This window comes from Phalacrocorax aristotelis, chromosome 6 (genome assembly GCF_949628215.1).
Source record: "Phalacrocorax aristotelis chromosome 6, bGulAri2.1, whole genome shotgun sequence".
Classification (NCBI taxonomy): Eukaryota; Metazoa; Chordata; class Aves; order Suliformes; family Phalacrocoracidae; genus Phalacrocorax; species Phalacrocorax aristotelis.
The window spans coordinates 23,595,902-23,613,582 of record NC_134281.1 but is presented as its reverse complement, the minus strand read 5'-3'; the positions used below and the strand labels follow the sequence as shown (position 1 = coordinate 23,613,582).

General features: G+C 39.2%; 1 protein-coding gene across 14 annotated transcripts in view; it reads right to left on the bottom strand.

Moving 5' to 3' along the window:
- Window positions 1-17,681, bottom strand: part of WNK2 (WNK lysine deficient protein kinase 2) — a 123,229-nt gene that overhangs the window by 50,122 nt on the left and 55,426 nt on the right. For all 14 annotated transcript variants that reach the window (XM_075096647.1, XM_075096653.1, XM_075096651.1 and 11 more), the window contains exons 6-9: window positions 10,173-10,261; window positions 9,093-9,312; window positions 6,009-6,297; window positions 2,668-2,864 (exon numbers count right to left, since the gene is read on the bottom strand). In XM_075096647.1, the coding sequence (XP_074952748.1) occupies window positions 2,668-2,864; window positions 6,009-6,297; window positions 9,093-9,312; window positions 10,173-10,261 (795 nt within the window). The remainder of the gene's footprint in view (window positions 1-2,667; window positions 2,865-6,008; window positions 6,298-9,092; window positions 9,313-10,172; window positions 10,262-17,681) is intronic.

Sequence of the window (17,681 nt, the reverse complement as noted above, 5' to 3'; positions counted from 1 at the left end):
TTTAGAGAAGATCCACCCTCATGTTAAGAGTCTCTGCAACTGTTCACCAAGAATGTAATTGCAAGGAAATAGCCTACTTGGTACTTGGTTCAAAACAAAGGGGAAAAAAAAGTATGAAAAATTATCTGAAATGAAAGGAAAGTTACTTAATCTAAACACATGGAAAAAGTTGGCAAATTCCAAATAAGACAACCAAACTGCAATGCATTTCTTTCTGGAAGCAAGCATGCAGACCAGTAAAACCACTGAAAGCGCACACACAGAGTGAGACTATATCAACAGAAACAATCTGTTTAACTGGGAGAAAAAGAAATTTATCTTCATGAAGACTCTTAGAATTTCAGAAAGAATCTTTATCTTTAAAAAAAAAGCAAGTAATTTACTTGAAATGGATGCCAAGAAAATGAATAAAGAAATGAGAAACAAATTAAAACCACAGTGGAAGTGAAAACAAAATATTTTTTTTTTTTTAATTCAGGTAAGGTTTGTAACAGCAGTTCTCTAAAACTTCAGCTCAAAGTAGATAAAAATAAACAGTACATCAGACTGAGGCTCATAAGCCTAAACAAATCTACTACAGCTCCAGTTATGTGCTTGTTATCTTAGTAAATAATCTCCCACATAAATACAGTGAGTTTTCTTTCTTTTTCTTGGAAAATAGAAGGTTTTGAGTTGGAGTTTTGTTTCCTGTGTTTGTTGAGATTTTTCAAACCTTGGAACTTTTTACCTAGGTTATTGCAGGAAGAAAAATACAGAAGCCCCATCAGAAAATAAAAGGCTATAAGAAATATTTTGCTCATGAATAAAGGTTATTATCTTGCCAAACCCTCAATCACAAACAACATAATGCATTTAGGTTAAAGCTACTGAAACGTATCAATGGAAAGAATGAGTCTGCTCTAAAAAAGTATGCTGCACAGCTCAATTTAATAAAAAAAATTGTGTTCAAGATGTGCCTTTTGAGTGTTATATTTAGAGTTGATAAGGTAGTGCTTCAGGTGAACAAGAAACAAGGAAGGATGCATCCCAGGAGACGTATGCACCTAGGAAATGTGGTTTCCACAGTGGAGGTAGCTGGCTACAGATGCCAAGAATGATTTTTTCCTTCAGGTAAATGGAGTCATGTTTCAGTGCAACCACAAAGTACACTTCATAATTCATTGCAGGCATTTTGAAAAATATAAGGTAAAACCAGGGAAAATTATGCACTTCCCAAGTACGCAGGATAAATCCGTATCAAGCAGGATAAAACCATTGGCCCTGGATTTTATTTTTTCTTAAGTCAAATAGGATGAAACAAAACAAAAAAACCTACCACATTACTACAATTTTTACTAGGCAGGTTGCTTCCACTGCTTGGGGTAGCTGCAGCCACCAGCTTGCTCTCCACCAGTGGTGTTCTGCCAGCACACACTTTACAACAGGGCTGGGATCATCCAAGCAGACTGGCTTCTCTGCCATCGCAGGATTCAGAAGGCAGAACGTCTTCTGCAACTCTTGCAGACCTCATGGGAGAAGTACTGGTCTTTTGGATAGTTATGCATTGTAAAGATTCATGTAATAAAGGCAGGTCTAAATTTCTGCCCCATGGTCTGCTGATTTGCAGGAGAGGTTGAGACACTGAGTTTTCTGGGAGTTGGCTACCTGGGGAGCGAGCATTTTCAACAGGCATCAAGACTTCTGACATGTTTTGATCTTTGCCAGACTGAAATAAATAGGCTAGACATGTCTGCTGAGGCTGTTCAGGAACCATGAGCTCCCATAGGGTGTGCAGAGGTCCCCAATGCCACCAGAGGCAATGAGCCTGCTGCTACTTCTCCGGTCTGCAGGTACGCATTTTCCTCTCCCGGTTCTTGGGGAAGGGACGTTGTGTTTGGTGTCAAAGCCACAACGGGGTCACTGTGGTGGCGAAAAGCAGCACGGGCGTTGCCTGTCATGTGTAATGGGTGCAGGCTGGAACTGGAACATGGTGCTGCCACAGCTTCTGACAGACGCAATACACTCATGTTGTGTCTCTCACCAGAAGCGGCTGAAGATTTATGTTCACTCGCATGTGTTTGTTCTTGCACCAGTAGTTCCATTAATTGCTTTTGGTCAAGGTCATAACAGCATGAAAATAGGAGCAAGCATGAATGTCTGACTGGGCTACCAATGCCTGATTTTGGAGCCCCACTAATGGATGTACATCACCAACGTGAAAGATTAAATCCAAACCCAGAGCCAGAAAGGTAGTAACTGAATGTGCAACCTTTGGTCACAACTGGAAGAAACATCAGACCCAAAGAGGCTCTTGAACAAATGGAGGAACAATAACGTGTGGTTATATTGACAGTGAACAAAACCAAACAGAACAGTTCCCAAATACATGCATGAGTGTAAAAGTAATAACTGCAAAGCTACTAGTGTAGCTCAGTGACAACGGATTGATCAGGAGCTTTTTAACTGAAAGCATGACATCTGCCAGTGAGCATTTCTTCAGAATGGCAAACATAGCTAGCCAGACACCATCTCTAAGCACACGTTTCAGATCAACCACGAATGTATCACTAAGCAAGTCACCATTGGTAGAGCTGAGTGAGGAATCCAGACCTACTGAAAACAAGAGTATAAGTGAGCCATTAAGTATGATCTAGGATACAAAATGATTTTGAAAAGCTATAGACTTACTCCTGAGGGCTGCTGGTAGTGCCCCAGCTGCTGAAGGCTATGGGGCACAGCCTGGCTCTCGCTCAGCGGTGGGCTATACACCCGTTGGATAGCAGTAGGTACTGAATCAGGCAGAGACGAATAGATCACACTTTGCTGGCTGCTTTGGGAGTCTGAATAAACAGTGGACCCCTGACCACTGTCAAATGTGCTGTCAGCTGAAAGAACAATATTTTTTTATTAAAAGCTTGACAACTCCAAATGTTCAAGTAATGATTTTAGAGCAAGGTCAACATTGGTTTATGTAATTACCATTTTTACTATCCTAGATCATTCCATTATATAAATAAATTATACAACACAAATGTTATTTTCTACAAAAGGCACATACTGCTTTTCTTAAGCCAAAAACCATCCCCATGGATTTCTGTGCATGATGATATTTTAGGCACATTGATATTTCCTTTAAAGGGCATAAGGTTGACATTAAGAATTGCAGACATTTATAGATTTTGTAGGATGAAAGGAGAGGAAACCCTAACTGTAATGTTCACAGCAGATTATGGAGTCTTTTAAGAGTTAGATTTCCCAGGGATACATTGATTTTAACACCTTTTTGCACTGAAAAGTACAAAATTCTTTATATTGTATGCTTTATTAGTTCAGCAAATCATACCCTACTTGAGTATATTGCAATATCTCAAGATGAAGACCAGATAACAAAATAATTTGAGGGTTTGCAGTGATTTAGGAGTACCATTCAGAGCTCTGTCAGAGTTTCTCATGCAGAGTGTTTGCCCAGCTAACCTGCAGAATTGCACAGCTATGGGTACTGGGCAAGCATCATATCTTTTCTCAAATGGAAATAAATCTTAATTGTACCATTGAGTATTACTGATTTTAAAGTGTCTTTTGACAACTTTTGAAGCCTGTAAAGTACAGGTACCCAGTTCTTCTTGAGCATAAGATATTGTTTTCACCATTTGAGAAATTAAATTAGACACTCAAGACCATAGCTGTATGTATCCAAGAGAAAAATAGCTTGTAACAGATTTAAAACTCAGCACTGAAAGGAAATTGTAATACAGTTACAAAAAAGTACTTAAATTACAGCTAAATGTAAATACTATTTCTTTTTCGGACACCCTGCATCTTCTCTTTTTTCCATATTCCAAATAAGGTTTTACTTATCTGGCTTTAAAATAAATTATTTTTAGTAGCATCCAAGATGACATTTATCCCTAGTACTCACAAACTATTCTCCCAACAGTTTTTTTGCAAAATTGATCTCCCCTGTATATTTATTCAGCTCATTTCCAAAAAGAGTCAACATGGCCCTACTCTAAGAAGGCACAGATTTCTGCTGCATACACACTTCCATTTTATTGCAAACAACTGTTTTAAGACCTCAAAGGAAAAAAAAAAAACACAAAACCAAATAAAAAAATAGTATAATGGTAGAGTGCTAGAGTAAAATCTGAGTCAGTCGCATATTTTTATAGAACAACATGCATTACACACATTATTAGTTTACATTTTTTAGAGGTCTTAGGCCTAGCATCACTAAGGAAATGTTCAAAGACATCTCATACTGAATTGTCAAATAATACCAAGTATTGCTTAAAAGTTGAGGAGGAGTAGGAAATAAACTTGGGGGGTTTATATTTAGTATAAAATTCTGCCAACTCATGTCCAACAGAGCCATGGGAAGCACAAGTAGCCTCATTGTATCACTGGAAACAAAAAGTCATAATTATGTTTTTTCTCAAAGGAATAAGATACCATGAAATAAGCTTATGATCCAAAAAATGAAATGAGATTAACTTTACAAAGCTTTTTTTTCTCCTGAAGTTAATACTGCAATATTCTGAGCATTATGCAAATATGGCCATTTCTCATATCTTGTAAAGGTTTGTTTTCTTGTAGAGGCATGCTTTGTTATTTTAGTATTCAAAGCAGACCTCTATATACCAATTTATACAATACCTGAATTAAAGCAGCAGCTGTCTCTTTGCTAAAGATAATGCATCTTTAATTTAAATATGCTTACATGAAAGTCCAGAAGAGTAAACCAGAAATATTATGATAATAGTTTAGTAGCAAAATACATATATCAGATTTTATCAGAAAAACTGGCTAGAAAAGAAACTCAAAATTTCTAATCTTCCAAGCTAAAAATATCTGGCAACATTTCCTTCAAGATGTTTAAAAGGATAAATAGATTAAGATTTCAATACCAGAGCTTGACTTGGTAACAAAGGTTGATTTTAGGGGACAGATACAGGGATAAGTTACTTTTGGAAAATGAAAACACTACTTCCTCACGCCTTGCTGTTTGCTGGAACTAGGTCTGATGCTCAGAAATAAAATGAAGAAACAAGCAGCTCTGCAAGCAAAGCCAGGTAGTTTCTTATTCAGGGATAGGCGAAAATCAGTGCTTGGAATTGAAACAAGAGATGTAACTCCACCTGTCTTGAAATAGATCACTCTTGAATCAACCCCCAGCTGAATGTAAAGACTTGCCAGATCATCAGCTTGTAGCTACCAGGGCCTGGACAAAGGAGAGCAACCACCTACACTGACCTGCCCTAACAAAGATCAAACAACCCCCTTGCTTCAAGGCCATGAGCTCAGGACAAAATAGAGAGCCTGAAGGAACTGACAGAGCACCCACATCATGACCTAAGGACCCCAGTAATAATTACAGTGTCAGCCCACAAGGTTTGGTGCTCTCAAGATGCAAAACCAAACCACAGTTCATATTTCTCACAAAACAGGGAAGTGTTGAATTACATTATGTAACACTCAGATGGATTTTTTTTCCTGCTGTAGATCTTTGCACAGCTTCACAAAAAACTTCATGCAAGCCATCAAGAGTAACTTGCAAAACAGAAGAAACTGCAGCGCTTTGGTTTCAGCAAGGTCTGCTTTTGAATAAACATCTCCATGTTGCCAACATCATTTCAAAAAGCCACCAGTCGCTCTGACCAGTTTGGTGCAAATTCAGCTTCTGCAGGCTCCGAAACTGTTTCATACAAACTTAGTGTTGATACCACCACCTGGCACAGAAAACATGTATTTTTTTTGTGTCTAGCAGCAGGTCTTCTTGATTTGCCATTTACAAATATATTATGTGTCTGTATTGCTACTGAAGGAGGAGCTATCTCCATATTTTATGCTTTTTCTTAAAACTTTATTTCTTTCAAAATTGATACGCATCTGTCCAAGACAATTCTGTTCTTTTGAGCTATTGTGTAAAAACACACACAGCAGCTCATCTCACCACTGAGCTCAGATTATTGTTGATTTTTCCCTTCAGACATTCATCACACTGTGCACAAAAAAAACAACAGAAGACTTACATGCAACAGATGTGACACTGGTGGGCAGGTTCTGTTGATAGGGATGCTGGTCTGCCTCAGGCTCCTCCGACTCCGACAGGACATGGTGACCAGTGTGAGAAAGGTAAGTGACCTGGACCTGCTGCACATGCAACATCTTCAACTTTTCCAGACATTCAGAGTCCCGACGTTCCTCTGACTGCATCCTAGGCCAAATTCTCTCTCTTCTCCATAGTATTAGTGCCACTCTGTCACGTATTGACTTCGCAACTATCTTGAGATCATTTTCATGAAAAAATCCAGAGTCAATCTACAGAGGAGGCACAAACTTAGCAAGATTATGTGCTCATGGGTGTGCATGAAGCAGTCTCTTCCTAACAGAGGAAACATCAGTTTGAAATAACATGAATTACATATTTATTCCTCATAACAACAGAAACTCAAGAGCTCAACAGGGGTTTGTGGTTTGTTTTGGTTTGGTTTTGTGGTGGTGTTTTTTTTTTAATAAAACTTCTATCCCTAATGCATTTTAAAACAATATGTAATTTCTAAGACCTGAATATATACTGGGTCAATTTATTCACCAGTTAGCATGCATTGAGAAGAGAGCAAGTTTAACTGCAGATGGGTTCCCCTATGTGCCACCCCCCTCTTTTTTTTTTTTAAAGACTAACAGAATAGTCAAAACAGGAAAAAAAAAAGATTTGAAAAATGCTCTTTGAACAATGCAACTGGAGTAAACCATACTAACCCTAAATCAGAATTTATTTCCTTAACCTTTCTGGTATAGATTTTCCCAAATTGCTGTGCTTAATATCACAATAAGTCATGAAGTAAAAGATGTTAACAGAATTTAATCTTAAATTTACTTCTCTTAAATGGTAAAGTCAGTCAGTATTGATTCACTTTTATAAAGAAAAAGGTTGTCATTGAATCAAACGTAGTCTTCACATTTGACTGAAAAGGGGGCCAAGCTTTCTCAGAAGTCAACTGCTCAACAGATAAAATTGAAATTAATCTTGGTGCTATTTGTTTGCATAATCTCCCATAGTGTGGGGTATGAATTTTAATTTAATAATGATCTACCAGAGATTTGTCTGCTCTTCCTACATTCTTAACCTGCATATTCGACACATTTGGAAGCAATTATACCTATGGAGGAAGTCTAGAGGTTTTTCTTCTGTGCTCTTGCCCAAACACAAAATGGTTTTACAGCTTAGATTTTTACTGTTTAAAATTAAAAGGTGCAAATACAGCTGCAGATGGATATGGCTATTTTCCACTAGCTATGCCCTCAGACCTTACTGACATTCCTGAACTGATGATGCAGCAAATGCTAACAACAGAAGGGAATTAGTCAAGAGAAGAACCACATGGGCCTAGAGAACCTTGTATGGTATTAACTAATGTGCCCAGTAGATTCTTCATGACAAAGCTTAACAGCAAAGCACTGAAAACCTGCCACATTAACAATTTTTTTAAAAACAATTATTATACCTACATTTCTATATAAAGATGGTTAAATATTAATGAAGTCATGCTATTTTACAGTACACACTGGTTGTGAAAGGTAACTTGAGGTTGCAAACCCACCAGAACATTTTAAGTTCCTTTTGCCCACATTGTTTGGACAGGCTGGAACACCTGACTATTGAAAACCCCTCAATAATGATAAATAATTCCCCATATTCAAAAGGTCTCCCACATTCTTCTGTTCCACAGCACATAAAACCAACACGAATTAGTGAAAGCACATGACTTTGGCATTCCATACATAATGGCTAGAAAAAGACATCCAGAAATAAACATCCCACATTGCCTGCCCCCCCCAACAGCCTCAAGTTTGAAAGCATTTCCTATGCAGTCACTTAGGTAACACTTAATGTAGTAGTAAAACACAGGTTTTAAAATTATTTGGGAATGGGTATAGTATCACAGTAATTTGGGAGTGATCCTTTTAAACATATTTTTACAAGAATTATTTCTTCTTCAAAGCACAGTATCACAACTATGGGCCAAGTAACCTACAGAACTTCAAAATTCCAATATTTCCATAAATAGTTAAATGCAAAACATAATAGCAAATAACTGCACCAGAGCAACTTTTACATTAAATGAGTTCTGTAACAATACATTGCTCAAAAAGTATTGGACCTACTGCAAACAAGGCAACAGAGAGGCCTGAATTTCTCCCCCTAAATTTGGAGTACATGGTGATGAGTCCAAGCATAGTAAGGCAACATTACCAAAATGAGTGCCTCCTAAGCAGGACTGGTGATGGCAACATCACTAAATGGGATCCTTTGGAATTTAGATTATAATAGGAACATTTCTGCAAGCACAAGAAAATTCAGACCCTTGACTCAGTGCTTCCTGAGTCTTTGTCTCCGTGGCATTAGAAAACCTAAACAAATGCAGTAAAGACTAAAATACAAGTTCCAGGACTATATAGTGAGACTGGAGCACAAAACAGTTTTTCTAACAAAACCCCACAAGTTATGAAGACACAGAAATTCACCAAGTTAAGCTTCTGTTAAAAAATCCAAAGCTTATTCATAACTCTGTGCAGTGGGCTTGAATCTAGTTTCCTATTTACATTTGGTGACAGGATGGCTGACCACAGACTTTCCTCATCTACATTCCTCCTAAATAACACTGACAGAAAAGATGGAAAGAACTGTTTTGAAGAATTCAGTGCAAAGTATTTTGTGACTGAATTTTTGAACTCTCCTAATTTCAAGCTGCTGTCTGAAACTGAACAGATTCCAAACAAATTTAAAGACATTCAACAGCTAACAGAAATTGGCAAAAGCGTTTTCAAAATATAAAAGTAGAAGAAACCTCTATGGTCCCTTATCTATTTGAAATGGCATTTCATGAATCTGTTTTCATACTTGGTAAACAATATTTTTCAGTTATTAATTCTCCCCCGTTTACACCCTTCTTGCAGCATTCATTCTAAAAATCAATGCAAACTGCTTATCCTAGTCACCTGGAGTGGTTTAAGTGGAAGTTACTTTACCAGACTCATTCTTCCTGTCCTTTGATATTTATGCACTACTTTATATATATATACACATTTCTGTCAGGAGAAGTTTATTTTACCATTTCTTGTGCAACATCATCAGGAGTTTCCTTCTCCAGATCAAAAGTAAACTCAATGGCTCCATTATCTTTGGGTTTTCCTTTCAGTTTCTTAGGATCTTCTACCCAGAGTCTTAAGGCAATAGAAGATTTCCTACCATGGTCTTCTTCTGCAAGTTCCACTCTTACCCCAGTATCTTCAGCAAAAAAGGCATGGCTTAATAAATCTTTAATTTCATATCTGCAATGGATATAAAGAATATTCAAATAATGCAAGACTTAAGCAATTTCAGAGGTCTGTGACAAGAAACTGCTGTTAAAGGCAAAAATATTTACAATATGTTTGGTGTTCATCCATACCAAATTTCTGTTCTTAGCAGAAAGACGTAGTATTTCTGGTGTTACTGAGGACTGATGAAAAAACATTTCCTATTTCACAAAGCTTCAGCAATATTCATACACCATAAGCACGTACAGAAATGCAGACTATAGCTTTGCTCAACTTTTCTTGTGTATCTGAGCTTAAAGTATACTAAAGAAGAGGTTCCCTCTAGGTAAGCAGTTGAAATCCCTAAAAACTGTACTTGTGAATGTTACGAAATACTGAACACACTCACTCATCTAGGAGAGACCAGCATAAGAAGATTAGGCTTTAAAACCAAAGCTGTAAACAAGGCACAATTTGTTTCCATATACAGAGGCTAACAAGTCAAAGGAATCTGCTATAACAGCTTTTGATGAATCTACCATGTCGCATTCATGGTTGACCACCACCACAGTCAATGCTCCACACAGAACATTCTGAGTGAGATTTGACAGATAGGTATGCCAGAATGTACTAGAATATGCTAGCTCGCATGTCCACAGTGATGCTTTCTGACCTCACTGTTTGAAGCAGAGAGGTTGAGACACACAACAAATGCATTTATTCAATTATCCTGGCATTATATGGCAGGAGAGTTGGCAGTTATATTCTTATTTCCATTCTGCATTTTCTTCTGCACAGGTGAGACCCAGAGGCCAGAAAGAAAAATCCACAGACAACTTAGAAATCCCTGCATACACATTATATAACACAAAATTTGATCACATGAAACAAACCTTTCTTCTTTATTTTTGCAAATGCACTCCCCAATTATCTCCTTTATTTCAGGATCAGTAACTTTCTCAAAGCTTGCTGGCTTTATACCCTATAAGGATAGAGAAAACAATTTAGTTTGAAAAAGAATTACATTATAGCTCTTAAGGACTTTTTTTCGTACATTTTACAGTCAATTCAACCCTTGGAGTAACTAATACTTTAAAGTTGTTAGTCTTAAGGCAAAACTGAATTGAAGATTTATGGCTACCATATTTCTAAGTACCATTGCATTTCAAAATAAGCACACTAGTTTGTACATGAACTCAGCCAAACGCAGGGCAAATCTCCCTTTTTCTTTACTAACCTTTGCAAACCTTACCTTTATATCTGTGGACTATGAAGTCAATATTCAAGAAAAAGCAAATTTCAAATTTTCAAATAACTCCTTTCTGAATTTACTCCTTTTACATTTTTGCCTTAACTCTCAAAACACTAAATGAATAAAGACAAGTAATCGTGTTTCTCTTCAGACAGCCAGTTTCAAGAATGAGTAAAAAATTCATTGGAATATTCCATATTCCTGTTTCCCATGAATCTTTTGCCCTTTTATGTCTCCAACACACTGACACCCCGCCCCCACCCCCCCAAAAAAACCAAACAAACCCCAAACCCCAGTCAAACCCCAAAATCAGGTAGGGGAGCAGGAGAATATGCCCAGCAGTTCTGTGTAGCTCTCACATTTCCCCAGCACATTGTCAGAATCTCATCAGGAATGAGTGGCAAAGCAGGTGTAACCTATAAATCAAGTTAAACCTCTGTCAAATGTTAACAGTTTTGCTAAGAATACTGTTCAGTTCTAGAGCTGGAACAGGTAAACTGTGAGCATGGACTTTCAAGGAGAAAACCCAACTGTTCATTGCAGAAGAAAACTTAGAGAAGCAGAACCCACTTCTCCACGTAGGGAGCTTAGGCTTGACGTAAGTGTAACAGGAATAGTTTGCATTTCTTTCAGGCCAGGTGGGGTTGTTTTAAGATGACAGAGACTATTTAAAAGAAACACCCAGAATCACAGAATAGAAGGGACCTCTGCAGATCATCTTGTCCAACCCCACTGCCTGAGCAGGTACATCTAGAGCAGGGGGGCACAGGACCACGTCCAGGCAGATTTGGAATGTCTCCAGGGAAGGAGACTCCACAACCTCTCTGGGCAACCTGTTCCACTGCTCTGTCACCCTCAAAGTAAAGAAGTTTTTCCTCATATTCAGGTGGGACTGCCTGTGTTCCAACTTGTGCCCATTGCCCCTTGTCCTGCCACTGGGCACTACTGAAAAGAGTCTGCCCCCATCCTCTTGACATCCACCCTTTAGATATTTATAAGCACTGATAAGAACCCCCTCAGTCTTCTCTCCTCCAGGCTAAACAAACTCAGGCCTCTCACCCTTTCCTCATAAGAGAGATCCTCCAGTCCCCTGATCCTGATCATCTTGGTAGCTCTCTGCTGGACTCTGTCCAGTAGTTCCCTCTCTTTCCTGAACCGGGAAGCCAAAACTGGACACAGTACTCCAAGATGTGGCCTCACTAGGGCAGAGTAGAGGGGGAGGATAACCTCCCTCGACCTGCTGGCCACACTCCTTTGCACCCCAGGATACCATCAGCCTTCTTGACCACAAGGGCACATTGCTGGCACATGTTCAACTTGCTGTCCACCAGCACTCCCAGGTCCTTCTCAGCACAGCTGCTTTCCAATAGGCCAACCCCCAACCTGTACCGGTACATGGGGTTGTTCCTCCCCACGTGCAGGACACTTCCTCTTGTTGAATTCCATGAGGTTCCCTCGGCCCAGCTCTCCAGCCTGTCCAGGTCTCGTTGGATGGCAGCACAGCCTTCTGGTGTATCAGCCACTCCTCCCACTTTTGTATCATCCGCAAACTTGCTGAGGTTACACTCTATCCTATCATCCAGGTCATTGATGAATACGTTGAACAGGACTGGACCCAGCACAGACCCCTGGGGAACACCACTAGTGACAGACCTCCATCCAGACTCTGCCCCATTGATCACAGCCCTCTGAGCTCTGCCATTCAGACAGTTGTCAATCCACTTCACTGTCCACTCATCTAACCCACACTTCTTACGCTTACCTGTGAGGACATTATGGGAGAGTGTCAAAAGCCTTGCTGAAGTCGAGGTCAACAACATCCACTGCTCTCCTTTCATCTACCCAGCCAGTCATGCCATCATAGAAGGCTATCAGGTTGGTCAAGCGTGACCTCCCCTTGGTGAATCCATGTTGACTAGTTCTGATAACCTTCTTCTCCTCTACATGGCTAGAGATGACTTCCAGGATAAACTTTTCCATCAGCTTTGCAGGGATGGAGGTGAGGCTGACTGGCCTATAGTTTCCTGGGGCCTCCTTCTTGCCCTTTTTGAAGACTGGAGCGACATTGGCTACCCCCTCCTGTCCTCCGTGACCTTTCAAAGATGGAGAGTGGCTTAGCAACAGCATCTGCCAGCTCCCTCAGCACTTGTGGGTGCATCCCCTTGGGGCCCTTGGATTTGTGAGGATCCCATTTGCCTAAATGATCTCTAACCCTATCCTCCTCAACCAAAGGGAAGTCTTCCTTTTTTCAAATTTTCTCTCTCCTCTGGGGGCTGGGATGCCTGAGGACCAGCCTTACCAGTTAAGACTGAAGCAAAGAAGGCATTCAGTAACTCTGCCTTCTCTGCATGTTGCATATCCAGGGGACCCGCCTTGTTCAGCAGCGGGCCCAGTTTCCCCAGTCTTTCTTTTACTACTGATGTATCTGAAGAAGCCCTTCTTGTTATCCTTGATATCCCTTGCCAGATTTAGTTTCTAGTGTGCCTTGGCCGCCTTCATTGCACTCTGCATACCCTAACAACATTCCTATATTCCTTCCAAGTGGCCAGCTCCTTTTTCCACATACTGTAAACCTTTCTTCCATTTGAGTTTCCTAGAAGCTCTTTGCTCATCCATGTGGGTCTCCTGGCTCCTTTGCTTGACTTCTTCCTCAAAGGGGTGCACCGATCTTGAGCTCAGAGGAAGCGGTACTTGGATATTGGCCAGTTCTCTTGGACCCCCCTGCCTTCTAGAGCCCTAGCCCATGGGATTCCTCCAAGCAGGTCTTTGAAGAGGCCAAAGTTAGCTGTCCTGAAGTCCAGGGTTGTAATCCTACTTGTCACCCTGCTTCTACCACATAGGAACCTGAACTTGACCATCTCATGGTCACTGCAGCCAAGGCTACCCCTAATCCTCACATCCTCAACCAGACCTTCTTTGTTTGTTAGTATAAGGTCCAGCAGCACATCTCCCCTTGTTAGCTCCTCCACCACCTGTGTCAAAACCGCACACACTTCTAGGGCAATCATAGGTTATTTCTCCCTACTTTCTAATATTTCAGGACCAAAATCTTAACTCAGCATGACCCTCCTTCAGGGTATAAAGCCTCTTAATTAAAATAACATATATCTTACCCACGTAAAGAGAGACTATAGAAGTAATAGTATGCAAGTTCTCAGGCTAAATAACAGTTTATATATAATGTCATCTTTCTGTACATGTAATCAAAATATACTAAAAAAATAATTACCAGCAACAGCTGGGCAGTTAACACATACATCCAGCTGTGCTTTTTCAAAGCCCAGGCTTAAAATTTCTTCTGATGCCAGGTTGCAGGCAGGGAAGAAGTGATGTTCTGGTAGGAGCAACATCATTTCCAGTAAGGCCACCTTACTGCTCTCCTTGTCAAACAATGTAGGAGCAACTACCAAATACCCAACACCTGTAATACTGGTAATTCTTTCCATTCAGTTCAACAGAAGATTTCCTGTGAATACTTTTCATGTATATATTCAGCTACAGATGAAAAGAGTGGCAACAGAAGTTATCCTTTTTGTGATGTTCAGCTAAAAAAAAAAATCACAAAAAAATTCATCCTGTTTTAAAAACAAGTTAACATCTCTACCTACTAAAACATGATGCATATGAATGGGAATTTGACAAAATTAAATTGGGAACAGATTCTGCAGTTAGACCCTATTACTTAAGGACCCAAGTATTTTCAATGAAGTCAAGAAGAATAAAAAGGAAACATGATTTCCTGTCCCTAAAAAACCCAGAAGTTGATTAAGCACATAACTGAATGGGATTTGGACATTGAACTCCATTCAAATCCTTTTAAAGTTTCCCCCTCAAAGAACAGTAAATAATAGATCATGCAGTGGCAGATAAGGAGACCTGAAGTCCTGATGAGTGGCATTTTGGCTCACCTGATGCTGCCTTGGATAGAAATAAAGAAATTATGTATTTCAGAAAGTGTCTGCAAGCACTTTGTTGCATTTAGTCTTGAATAAATTTTATGGGTGAATTTCAATGAGGGCTGGCACCTCTCTAAGAATTTCCGAGTATTCTAGTGTCAGATTATATTTTATCTTTTTATTAACATTATGTTGCCATTCAAGCCTCAGATTCGACTTTAAACTTGGATTTATTTATTTATTCATGTAAGGTCAACTAATCCCTTCTCATCTTAAAACTCAAGAGTGAAATACGTAATTAATAAATTTTGGGGGGGGAAAAAAATGATGGAGTAGTCCTACAAAGACTCAGCTTCCCAGTTTTGCCGAGGCAGACAGCTGCTGAGATCCATAAAAAAAACCATTCCTTGTGGGAATAAAACAAAATAATCCATACACGTGGCTCACTGGCTGTGACCCACTAAAAAGAATTATTTGCTTAAGCAAACCTAAATCTTGCTTATGAGATGAGGGTTCAAATTTTGTATATTAGAAAAATATGCCAGAACGACAGGGAGTGTCTAGCCTACCAAAGCCCAGGCTTGCTCAAAACAAGCAAAAGCACACCAGAGTATGTCAAGAGTGTTTAAGAGAGCTCTGATACCTGAATTAGAAATGAAAGAAAACAAAGAAGTACCAAAAGACACTTTTAGCATGAATCATCTATAACCTAATACACCCTAAACCTACAGGAGCCTACTGTGTTCTCTGATGGGGAGGAGTTTGAAGAAATCTTCAGTTCACAAGGGAAAGCAATAGGACAAACCTCTACATTTTTGAACGGTCTAGTTTGCTACAGGAAACCATTGATTTCCATCTTAGTGACACTTATCAGGAAGAATGGATAATAAAGACTGTCATCTTATATAGCTTAATATTTACTGAAAAATATCCCACAAATACGCATCAGTATCATTTTAACTTGGAAAAAACCCCACCAAACACCCCAAAACACCAAAACTCCCCCCAGCAAGGTAGTAGAGGCAACTTTCATCATACTATTCTAAGAACTTTCAGTTACCTAGAGGAATATATTGCTTACGTATCTGTGCTCTCAAGGGTACCTGCCAATTGCTTTTTATAATTGCAGAGTGCTTCATGGGTATCTTAACACAAACTGAGCATATGAGACACACAAACAGCATAAGGCATATTTTCTTTTCCAGAATTCATGAGCAATCTTCATTTTACATGGTTTGACTGGAACTCTGACATGACTGGGATTGAGCTGGGCAAGGTATATTGGGCATGTAGAAGTTAGGTTTGCCTGCAAATGATCCTTTTGACAGATCCCTGATGACTGGCCCCTATTTTTGACCTTACAAATTGCTTCCACAAAAAAAATAAATCATCTCCTCCAAACACCATTCTACTTTCAACATCTTTTGAAGGAACACTGACTCCTCTCCAAACATCTATTGTATAATCTACTGAACAGCTAGGCTATGAATAGATGACTAAAACAAACAAGGACAAAATACGCGCAAAGTACTGAAAAAGAACTGCTTTGCAAAAGTGTTTTCTCAATGCCCATATGCTATAGCATGCTTTTGCTCCTTACTCTTCATTAAAATCTCCTAGGCCGTCTCATTGTAATGCTGCAAACCCTCCCTACAGCACTGTGACCTGATGCTTACCAGCCTCCTGATAATGAAGGGGGGTTATGCAAAACATGGGTTTCTATTTGCAGTTAAAGGACTCATCTCATTCATTTATACAAAAGCCATCTGTCTTTCCTGAGCATTCCCAAGGAAACATGGCACCAAAGTTCAAAGTATATTAGCTAAGGAATTATCCATGACAGTTTGAAAACTGTACAGCCACCTTGTAAACAAAAATGACTTCAACACCACTGCATCTGAATTGTAGGGCTAACTGTTTGATGTAAGATGCATTGGGGTATTTTAATACAAATTCTTTTAATGCTAATATATATACATGTGTGTGTGTATATATATAAAATCCAAGAGCAAAATGAGAGGTCATCAAATAATTTCCCTTTTAAGAATTTCTCTGTCTTGAACACGATTATTTACTTGGAATCCATCACCATCACTCAGTCTCCTCACCCTTTTCTGAAGTGATTTGAAATACATTGCACTCCAGTACATGATATTTGAGTCTACAGTCAGGCACATCTAGGACATGAAAATTTTAACCTTTATATTGGGGGCAAAAACGTGAAGCTTGTTTTTCAGAGGTCTAAAAGTAGCCACTTGTCATTTTTCCATCAGCAGAGCATGCTTTTGAAAGAGTAACACACAATGCTTTATAAGATGCACAGTGTATGCCAAACTAATCAATGTGAAGTCTGACCCATGTCAGCCAGTAATTTTTCTAAAGGCTTTCCTTTTACCTGGGACGTACCCTCCTAGTCTAGATATAGTCTACTTCAGACTAAAACTCCACCTTCTACCTGAAGGTGGTCTCTAGACTCATGTAGTTACTAGAAAAGGAAAAAACCTCTTCTTCCAAAATACCTGAAATCATGTTTCCAACTGAAATTCCTCTCTACCACACTCTTTGAAGTCAATAAAATGGAGAAATTCTCAATTTTGTCAGGATTTTGTTCCATGACATTCAGCAGCAAGATCGCTGCATGCAGTTATACACTCGTCTCTATTTCACTCCAAAATGGTACTAAATCCTAATGCTAATCTAAGATTATCTGCAGACCTAAGAAAATACCTGAAACTCACAAAATCTCAGTGCAATGACACTCATAACACCATTTCTGTTGTTGCTGTGCTACAGCTATAGCATTTATTCTACCTGTACGAGCAATATACGATACAGTCTGTGAATGTTGAGAAAACATTCAGTACAGGTATAAAAAAGGAAACAACATGAAAACATGAAAACTTAAAATGCAAAACTGAACAATATAAACATGTGGGTTGTTTAAAAGCACAGGTTTGTGCTGCTAAACCTGGCGAGGTCACCATGGCAGATGCAGCTGGTCTGCTATGCAGTCTGCAGTGCATCAGTAAGAAAACATTGGACTGGAGCTGCATGGGAAGGTCACAGATTCCAATGTTTTGCCACTTAATATGCCTATTGTCTACATCAACATCACTTGGCAGAATGATCAAACAAAAAAATCTGATTAAGAAGAGCCATCAAGTTATGCATGGAAAATGAGATTATGGCATCAGCATGAAGGTCACTGCAAACATGCTGACCAGGAAATCACTTCAAAGTTAACTACAGTAAAT